An 11,559-nucleotide genomic window follows, 5' to 3' on the forward strand; every position below is an offset into this window, starting at 1 on the left:
GCCTCCTCCTCAGAACCCTCAACCCTTTATTTTCTTAAACTTTTTGTTTGTTGCTTCTGTTTGTATCTTCTTTGTCTTTTGGCTTTATCAATGATTTTTTTCTTCTCATTATTTCTTTTATCATTTTGTCTATGTTGGTTTAATTGATGACAAAGGGGGAGAAATATATCTAAGGAAAAAATTCGTAACTATTTTGATATACCTAAATTCCTAACTAAGAACCCAAATATTGTTTAATGTTTTATGCTAACAACTACTTCGAAGAATAGTTTGTTAAATGTTTTGCAGGGTTATGTTAAAAAATTAGAATGGTTATGTTCAAACACCAGAAGTTCTTATGAAGTTTCCAAGATCATAATACAAGTTACCAGTTTCTAATGAAATGGTCTTTTATATGAGTCTGTAAAACCTTCATGCTGATGATTAAGAATCTTCAAGGAATTAATATCCATGTTCTGAACTTAGAACATTGGGTACTTGGCATCAAGTTCTTCTGAAAGTCATTTTTAGAAAACTTTGGCATTGACATCTACCTATGAGGAAGAGTTTCCTCCATAGTAATCAGACTGGGCAATTAAGTTCTTGAGAAGAATTCTTAATTTTGAAAGTTCTTCTTCTCAACTAGGTTCTGAAAGTTATTTTCAACAGTTATGATATTCAAAGACAATCTAGCTCTGAAAGAGAATTTCCAAGAGAACCATATTTCAAGTTCTCACTGAAGATAACTAGCTCTAAATTTTCTTCAAAAAGAACTCAACCAAACTTCTGAAGTGAATCTAATCAGAATGTTGATGTTAACAAACCAGTGCTTTGGACAACATCAATCAACTTCTGAATATAAATCAGATTTTGTTTGAAAAATTATTATGGTACTTCAAAAAGGCTAATCAGGAAAGTGTTTTTTCATTCTGATTTTATCTTTTTATGGATTATACATCTCAGGGAGAACTTTGTGCTTATGTAAGATGTATTCTTCTGTGATTACCTTGTACAAAATTGTTCATCAAAATATATGTTTTGTCATCATCAAAAAGGGGGAGATTGCTAGAACAAGATTTGGTTCTGCATCTATACCTTGAGTTTTGATGATAACAATGTGGTATTTATGTGAGAACAATTTTGGTATCCTAATGGTTTGTTATTGTGTAGCTTTAATAGTCAGTTCTGATTCTGAGTATATGACGTGCAACGTCATCAGTTTCTAAATAATGAGTTCCAAATTCGCTTATGTGCCAACTATTAGAAGTTTTGAAAGATGTTCAATGTTGCTGTTGCAACGATCTTTCTGCTTCTCTGCTGATTCACTCCTGAGAAGCTTCTAAGGAAACACTATGTTGTTGCTGCAACATTCTCTTAGCTCGTGCTTCTGAACGTGACTTTGATCACCAAACTCATGAAGAATGGCAAGCTTTTGAAGTTATGTTACGTAGATGAAGACTCTGAAGATCTCAAGCCAGAGGATTGAAGTTATCAAGGTTCTGACTGTAGATTCTGAAGACTCTTAAGATTCTGAAGATACTGAAGATCTCAAGCCAAACTACTAACATTGTTAAGGTTCTGACCAAAGATTTTGAAGTTTATGAATCCAACTTTATGTTTCTTCATTTCATGCTTCATCAACTTTCATCTGAAGCCAATGAACTTGAAGATAAGATCAAATGGGAACGTGATCAAATAATAGATAGTACAAATCAAATATCCTTTTCACTACTTGATATCATGGGCAAAGGACAATACTATATATCACACATGTCACTGATTTTGTAGGAGAATGATAGTACACAGTATCACTCCTTTCACCATCCAACAGTGGGCAGCCGTTCTATGAGCTTTCCCTATTTTGCCCTCCAACGATCTTCTTCTTATGCTATATAAGTGAGACTTGAAGACTTGAAGAAAACGCTGGCGATACACTATTTGGTATATATGATTAGCTGGGAACGAGATCCTTTTTAAGGGTGGGCATAAAAGAATAGTATAAACCTCTTTATCTTGAGAATGGTTTAAGGATAGATCCATCGGGACAAAAGATTCGGTTGTAGTTGATTTGAATGTTTGGTTGGAGTCTCCTATAAATTGTGTTATGTAAAATATTGAGTTATTTACTCTCTTTATTGTATAAGAGTTGAACACCTCTTATATTTGCTTCTAATGCAATCTTTGTTTATAAAAAGAAATGTCTTTAAATATATACATGAGTTATAATTTATTCATCTTTAAATAATATATATTATTTTTATTCTGTCTGAATTTTTTTAACGAAAGTACTATTTTTAATAGAATTAATTTCTTTCAAGTCACACATAAAATTTATTTTAGTATATGGTGTAAATCTTTTATTACTGTCAATCAATTAAAACTTCTTAATGATTAAAAAAAATATTTTATAAATAACCATATATTTAAACTTATACATATGAACGAAAGTGAGTTGGTGATGTTAAATTTTTTAAGGTTAAAAGTGCTTAATTGTTAAATTCGTAAATCATATATATATATATATATATATATATATATATATATATATATATATATATATATATATATGGGTCAAACTCCTTCCTTAAATATTGATCATTTTTGTTTCCTTTCAAAATCAGCGGAGGTATCTAGATCCATCATCCAAGGTCAACACTCTTGTTGTTTCCCTGAGAATCAGATCTTGATCATCATGTTCAGAACACTAGCAAGGTTTTATTAACATATTCATTCTTTTAGTTTCTAAATTCAAACCTCAAAATGACTATTTTATACATTTGATTAATTTGCAAAGTAGTTTTGAAGATTGCCTTGTGTTTTGATATTTTCTACAGGGAGTTGAAACTCAGCAACATGAGCAATGGTAGTATCAGATTGTATGCAAGTTCAATGGTTGGTGGAAGAAGGTAATAACTCTCATTAAGTCTATCTCTATCTGAATTCTTCATAAATGAGTTTCACTTTTTTATTACAGATTATGTTAGTCTAAATTTACATGAGGTGAACATCACTTACATTTTAACTATTCATGATTTTATATCACTTTAGAGGAGCCTCTTTCTGTCTCATTTAAGTTAATATAATATGATACAAAATTTAGATTTCATTTTGGTTGACATATGAAAGCAAAAGAGTAAAGAGAGACAAATAAAAAGAATGGGAAGAAACACATGGAGCAAATCCTGCAAGCTGCTTCCAATATACATGTTCTTGTGTCACGCATCTAGCAAACACAAACAGCTATCACTATTACACTCTCCACTTTTATTTTTTAATTATTCGTCTTCAATGATTCTCTTCTCATACACTTCTAAACTAATTTTTATAATAAGCAAAATATATATATGAAAACTAAAATCACTAAGCTCTTTTTTGTTTTTCAAATCACATATACTTTTTATGTTTGGATAATATTTGGTTTAAACAAGATATTGTATTAAAATGAAGTATAAGGAATATTCAATCTAAATGCATTGTTATTTAATCTAAGATAACGGGTTAAGAGCCCAAACACTAGAATTAGATATATGAGATAATTAAGTTTTGCTGAAAAATCGATGAGATATATAAAATTATTATTAGTTTAACTTTTGTAATATGCAATAGTTAAATTGCTAAATTTTAATTTAGGATTGACTGCGTAACTAATTTTCGTTATAATATTTTATCCAATATCATATTTTTATTCATTTCGTTAATTTTGAGATTTTTTATTCTTTTTATAGATTTTCCTATATCTTTTATTTATTTATTTTCCTTATATCAGAATATATATATCTTCGTTCTATATATTCAAATTGAATAAGTCTATTTTTCATCATCTTTTTTTAGAATAATTATTATTCTAACCTTCTTTTTAATATTTTTATTTTTATTTTATTTTGTCTAATGTTATCAGACATTTAATACAACATATTTATCTCTTCTATACTTATTTTACTCTCGTGTTAATCATTGAATATTTTATCTCATTCAACATCACAACTCTAATTGTTGTCCAATAAAATATTCTTCAACTTAAATTATACTTTTGTATCACAGAAAATCTCTGATGTCCTCCTCCATTTCAATCACCCGACTTAAATTTGATTGTGTATCTTGTCTTTTATTTTCCCATCATTTTGATTATACTTATTAAATTAATTTAATTGATTCTATTTATTTTTTAATTAATAATAGAGATTAATTGAAATACACTGTCAGTGTAAAAGGGTTTTACACCATCACTTAATTATAGACGTTGGATATTAAAAGAAGTTTGACTTTTATTTTAAAAATCTATAAAGTAATACAAACGGGTGATGGTGATGAACCGACGGTGTAAAACTTTTTACACTGACAGTGTATAGTAATTAATCTCTTAATAATAATGCTAGTTGATTGCATCTAAAAAATAAGTTCATCAATTCAATCAACGTTCTAAAAAAATATTAATTTTAAACAAGTTATTATCAAATGCAATTTTAAAAATAATAAAATATAAAGTCTTTTAGAAAATAAAACTTTTATATTTTTAGAGTTCTAAAAGAATTGCCTTAGAAGTTTTACTTTGGGCCGGCCCAGCCACATTCGAGACCCATAATCATTTTATGTTGACATTTATATGATTTATGGTAAAATTATGTGTGTATGATAAATTTTGTGTCTCACAATCCATTTTTTTTTATCTTAGTCAATCTTTAAAATAAAACATTTAGATGTGTTTTTTTTTCTTTCTCTTACTTTTCAAAGTCATTTAAGGAATATACAATCTCAAGAAAATGTTGTTGGTGAATCTTTGGTCCACAACATCATTCTCCAACTTTGTGAAAAAGAAATTATGCTTTTTGATTTAGACACATTTGAAATAAAGCTGAAATAATTTACACTTAGATAAGAAGCCATCATAAATCATCATCATTTATACTCTATAGTGCTCCACTATTCCACTCAAAATCTCAAACCAAGCAAAATTACTTTTTTCACCCCCCCCTCCATATTTCCTTCCACACACCCCTGATGATTCTCATTAATTAATTCAATTTTATTCATTTTGGTTCTAAAAAGTAAGTTGGAAGGAAAAGTGGCAATCATAACAGGATCAGCAAGTGGGCTTGGAAAGGCCACAGCCCATGAATTTATCCAAAATGGGGCCCAAGTTATCATTGCGGACAACGACACTCAACTTGGGCCACAAGTTGCAAAAGAGTTAGGCCCATCAGCACAATATGTGGAGTGTGATGTCACTGTTGAAGCCCAAATAGAAGAAGTTGTAAATGTTGCCATAACAAAGTATGGTAAACTAGACATCATGTACAACAATGCTGGCATTACAGGCCCAATATTCCCACCAAGCATAACAGAATTGGACCTTGATGAATTTGAAAAAGTCATGAGAATCAATGTAACCGGAGTCATCGCCGGTATTTTTTTTTAGAGTTAAATATGTTTTTTCGTTTCGATAAAATTATAATTTTTTGTGTGATTTAGATGTAACTACAATAAATTCGTTATTACAGGTATAAAACACGCGGCCCGCGTGATGTTACCAAAGGGCTATGGATCAATTATTTGTACATCAAGCATAAGTGGGCTTTTTGGTGGGCTTGGACCTCATTCATACACAATTTCAAAGTCTACAATACCTGGGGTTGTGAAATCTGTGGCTAGTGAGCTATGTAAAGATGGGATTAGAGTCAATTGCATCTCACCAACTGCAATTCCTACACCAATGTCAGTGACTCAAGTTGGAAAATTTCTTCATGGTTTCACCCAAGAAGAAATAGGGGAAATGGTAAGTGGCCTTAGTGTTCTCAAAGGTGCCAAATGTGAGACCATTGATGTTGCTAGGGCTGCATTGTACTTAGCATCAGATGATTCTAAGTTTATCTCGGGTCACAATCTCGTAATTGATGGAGCGTATACTAGCTTTAAAAATTATGTGTTTGCCTCTCCCGAGTAAGGGATGTTTTAAATTGCAGTTGCGGAGTTTTTAAATTGAGGTTGCTGAAAATTAAGAATAAAATGTGATTGTTTAAATGGTCATTGCAATATGATTAGAGAGACTTAAAAATCTTGTATAATTGAATTATGGTTGATTTTTAAATTTGTTGGAAAATTTATTTTATTTATAGACTTAAATTACATCATTTTTTTTATAGTTTGCACAAAAAAAATTTTTTTTAAAGTCGACGATGAAGATGTACATTAACGATTAAACTGTTACTAAAATATTTGATAGATTCTGCAACAGTTAAACCGTAACTAAATAAAGTATTTGATAGATTCTAAATCCTAAATAATTTAAGACAAGTTTGATTGAGATGAAAATTTTGATGCAATAAATAGTCATTATAGTTAATAGCTATTCAAACTTGAAAGGTTGAGATTTTAAAATGTTTTTTTAGGCAAATTGAAAATAGTATAGGTATTTTGAATTTTTGTATGTGATCCTTGTGAAGGGACAATAAGGGTGAGATGTGATGAAATTCTAGTGGTATATAGAAAGTAAGGGATAAGAGTGTCCTTAAGATATCTAGTTTGAGCAAAGGGATGGTTGACAAAATAAAAGGATGGAGCCTACAAATATGAAAATAATTAAATATGTTTTTGATATTTAATATGAGAATGGGTACAATAGTACAAGTACAGTGCCAACACGCAAAGGTTAACCTCCAAATATTATTCACATCACGAGTTTTGCAACTCCAATATTAATGAATTTACCCAACTATACTATACAATGCAATCTTTGCAACTTGCTTCTATATCAGATTTAAATCTCACATTAATATTGTTTCGTACTTTGGTTTCTTGATATTAATAGCTCAGAGTTTAGAGAGGTCAAGTTTGGTTTATTTAGTACACATTTTTTAAGTAATTTTTTATTAACTATGCTTTGGAATTTAACTTGCATGAATTTAAAGACAAGAGGAAAAACAGAGATAATGTAGAGTGTGAGCTGTGAAGACAGTGGCTTCTATACTTTGCTGGCTCATTCCATTCAAAATTAATGGACGTGGTCCACCTTTCCTTAAAAAAATTGTTTCTAAAACTATTTCAAATTTTGTTTTAGACATTATTGAGTACTTTAAGATAGGTCTTGGGTATGCTTCCGTTTATATTCTAAAAAGTTTGGATATATAGTACACTATATCATCAGTACATGAAGGTCAAAGTTACTTTTTCATTATGGGAACTCTACAAATTAAAATGGATAATTGTTACAACTTCAATTTGAATACCGGAATACTTTTAAAAAAATTCTAAAAATAACACAGTTTTTAATTTTTTTCCAAACTACTCCACTTTGAAGAAGAGGTGCCAGATAAATTGGCGTCTCCTCTTAAATTTAGAGAGGATGCGCCAATTGGATTGGTCAGTCCACCTTGTATTGTCAATCCAATTGACGCCTATGTGTTAAGTTTTAAATGAAACGTCAATTGATCTAGCACCTGTGTGTGTTTCGTAATTTTTTTTGAAAAATATTGTACATGATAGATAAAATCGAAATCAGATCAATTCATATTAATATTAATACCCATTTGCATAAAAAAAACTAATGTCGATGACTGGGATCACCTAACCGACCTCCGGTCCCACATACCCTAGTTACCCGAACCCGTGGTCCTAACCGACATTGATGATTCACCCCAGGTGTTTGAGTATCTGAGGACTCATGAACATCACCACCAACTACAAGAGATTGCCTGAGATAGTCAGACAAATCAGCGTAATCTTATGTAAGCATCGAAGGGGTGCCGCCATAGCTGAGTTCATGACCCATGCCAGAGTAGTTGAGTTGTGTTTGAGTTGTTGGAGGGCGACCGAGACGATTTAAGGGAGACATTGGTGTGAATGGTGCGTCGAGAAAAGGTTGAAATGATTGTTGTGGTGTTTGGTAGACATATGGTTGTTGAAGGTTTTGGTTTTGAGATGTTTGGGCTTCTTGGCTATAGTAGGAGGAGGGGCGATTGATGTTAAATGATCCTTGAGTGTTTTGACTAAGACGGCTATAATAGGGTGATGTGTTGGGTGCATAACGATGTTGGATATCTTGATGATAATCTAGTTGTTGGTGGTGGTATGGGGTATGCTCTTGGTATTATGGTTGAGTGTTTGATATGTTAGGGTTGTAGGTTTGTGTGTTTATGGATCGGGAATTTTGATGGATAGAGGGTTGTGAGTAGTCGGTCTGACAATGATGTTGAGGGTTAGATGTTGAGCCTTCTAGTGTGCAAGTTTCCTAGCGCGGACCATATAGGTACATATCCTCGGCGATGAACTCAAATCCAACCGATCTGTACCAAGCCATATAATTACGACTTGGTTTTTCTTCAGTTGGCATCACAACGTCTATTAAGACATGGTCCTGGCGGTGCTTCCATTTGCGACACTCAGATCTAGCGAAGCTTTGTCATGGGTTAAAGTTTCATTGGTCGTTAACTTTGTGTAGATGCCATTCTCCTAGGTTTGTCGGGGGATCTGGGATGTGTTGAAGCATACTGAACTGCAATCTAACACGATCACTATTGTGCATCTCCACAGTGGTGAATCTTATGATCGATGTGCATGCAGTCCAAACGGCTGTGTCTTGTTCGTTGATTTCATGGTCATGATCCAAATTTAGATATGGACGCCAAATAAACTGAAATGTGAACATATATTAGATTATAAATTTGGCAGAAGAAATTAACAAATTATTATGAAATAATTAGGTTAATGGCCATACATCTGTTGGTCGAAGGTGATCCAAGAGATTGCGATACTAGATAATACAATGTCTAGGACATCTGTTATAACTCATACCACGTGTCGACCATTTGCACCATAAAAGTAAAAATATTATTTAGAGATAATAATCGGTAAAGTAAGTAAATATAGTCCATTTTTAAGAACTTACTTTTGTGCATACAGGAATGTGAATGGGTTCTTGTTGACGGGCGCTAGGGACGGTAGTCTGGACCAACCCCATGCTTGGAGCAAAAAAGCACATCCAAAGAATGTAGATGTGTCTTTGTATGCATTTTTACACAAAGAGTTATAAAGATAAGTCAAACAAGCGGACCCCCAACTGTAACTTCCTATTCTATCTACATGTCTCTTAGTAAAGGTAAATACATAACATGCATACTAGAACACTACCTTCGGGAAATAAAAATAAATCAATTAAAAAGATAATGTAACACCTAGTTTTTATTATTCGAGCCTCTTCGGTAGAATTCTCATCTAACTGTAAGTTGTTATAATATGCCTTAAGGCATGAAAGGAGTATACCTTGACCTCTCGAGTTATCATCTAACAAATCAGCATCCAAGAGGTCCATGCAAATTGAATTCACATAGTTGGTTTTACCATTTACCGCCTAACCTTCGATAGGCAGTCCTAATAACATGTAGACGTCTTCTAGCGTCACGGTACATTCATCGGTTGGAAACCAGAATGTGTGTGTCTCGGGACGCCATCTTTCATATAACGCAAGAATAAATTTATTATCCACCGACCAAGACCTTATTTTGCTTATATTTTCAAAACCGGTGAGTTCGACATACGGTTGAATCATCGGGTCCATGTGTAAAAATTCGTGGACCCGAGTTCGAAACCTAGAAACATCCTAAAAAAGAAACAACAAAATACGTTACTTTATAAAAGATAAACAACAAATTAAGTATCGTTATTAAAAATTATTCTAGAAAAATAATACAAGAATTAAACGCTTACATAAGTTGTTATGTTTGCAACTGTGCCTCTGTGCGATTCACCCATAGTGAGGAGAGACATCTTGTCGGAGTAAATATTTGAAACAATTGTTATTATAGAGGAAGAAGTGATTGTTAGTGAGGAAAAAATGTGAGAGTTGTATGGCTATTTATAATGAGTGACATGCAAAAACATGCAAAAGTTTGAATGCATGGATAGTAGTGCTTGCATGCTAGCGCCAAATGGTTTGGCTTACACATGCAAATGTCACATGCTAGTGACAATCAAAGTGGTGCCTCCTAGGCTTGCATGCATGCATGGTCTTCATCTATCCTGGCGCCTGCATGGCTATGCATGCTTAGTTACGAGATCTTCAAGGAAGATATGGTAGCGTCAATTGGACTGGCGTCCATGTACAAGGAATACATGTTAGCGCCAATTGGAATGGCACTAGGACTTGCATGCTTGACACATCACTTACCTATTTAAGTGTCTTACTATTTACATCCAACAATCAACACAAATTCATCTGCACCAAAAAAATATATTACTTTTCATATGCACAAGAAATATTACAATGTCATCTGCACCAAAATATACTATCAATGCTCACTGCAACGGTGAGACATATGAGTCTGATCTATATGGGTTTTAGTTTCGAAACACCGATACTATCTGACTTACGATCAAGAGAAATTCAAATTTCTTGCATTTGAAAAAATGAATTGAATCATGCATATGATCTGGTCTTGTGTCACAAAGCATGTATCATAATCCAATTTTTTTCGAGAACAGTCAATGCAATTTTTTCCTGCTAAAGGTACGGGACGATGATGATGTTGAATATATGTTTGTTAGTCACGATATACCATCTCAACAATCTCAGATAACTAATCAATTTGAATCTGATGAATTTGATTCAGAAAACTCAGATGAAGTCAATCCAGAAGCAGAAGCAGAAGTCAACGCCGTTGATGAAGAAGAAGAAGAGACCGAGACACAGGTCGATCATATGTTGAATAACAACATTGAAGATGACGATGATCCATCATCATTACCTCCAAGTCATGTATATAATTCGCCTTAACATATGTCAAACATGGATCTGCATGACGATGAAACATCTAATAATGTTTTTTATAACCCATATCCACGATCAGAGGGTGAGTTAAAAATGGGAGACATGTTCTGCACTAAAGAAGAATGTGTGTGAGCTATCAAAAAATTTCACATGAATAACTCTACTGATTTCACCGTGAAGCGCACTGATTTAAGAAGGTATGTCATCAAATGTCGTAACATCCTTTGCAAGTTTCGGTTGGTTTCTCTCACAAAAATAGAAGTGAATCTTGGGAGATAGCTTCTATAGACCCACCTCACAGTTGCATTATAACTAATGTTGAACAAGATCACCGTAAGTTAAGTGCCACATTAATATGTCAAGACATTTTACCGCTTGTTAACAAAGACCCATCAGTGAAGGTGAGTATAATAAATATCCCATATTGTCACAAGATATAATTATACTCCATCTTACAAGAAAGCATGGATTGCAAGGACAAAGGATGTTGAACAGGTATTCGGCAACTGGTAGGATTCATACAAAGAATCGCCACAGTTTTTATGGGCCCTAAAAACACACGTACCAAGAATTGTTGCAATTATGGAGACATTGCCAACATTTACGCCAGACAGAACCTGTGTTGCTGGAAATATAATATTTCACCACCTCTTTTTGGCGTTTGAACCGTGCATTAAAGGTTTTACATTCTGCAAACCTATTATTCAAATTGATGTAACATGGTTATACGGAAAATACAAGGGTACTTTGCTTATGGTTGTTGCATAAGACGACAACAATAATGTATTTACCATTGCCTTTTCTTTGTTTGAAGGTGAAAC

General features: G+C 32.9%; 1 protein-coding gene across 1 annotated transcript; it reads left to right on the forward strand.

Moving 5' to 3' along the window:
• The first annotated feature begins 2,553 nt into the window (after window positions 1-2,553).
• On the forward strand, window positions 2,554-6,085 carry LOC127126760 (short-chain dehydrogenase reductase 2a). The gene is made up of 4 exons (XM_051055749.1): window positions 2,554-2,691; window positions 2,814-2,885; window positions 5,026-5,381; window positions 5,478-6,085. The coding sequence occupies exons 1-4, from the start codon at window positions 2,672-2,674 to the stop codon at window positions 5,918-5,920; spliced, it is 891 nt and encodes a 296-aa protein (XP_050911706.1). The 5' UTR covers window positions 2,554-2,671; the 3' UTR covers window positions 5,921-6,085.
• Window positions 6,086-11,559: the final 5,474 nt, after the last annotated feature.

The sequence above is a fragment of the Lathyrus oleraceus genome, chromosome 3 (assembly GCF_024323335.1).
Source record: "Lathyrus oleraceus cultivar Zhongwan6 chromosome 3, CAAS_Psat_ZW6_1.0, whole genome shotgun sequence".
Classification (NCBI taxonomy): Eukaryota; Viridiplantae; Streptophyta; class Magnoliopsida; order Fabales; family Fabaceae; genus Lathyrus; species Lathyrus oleraceus.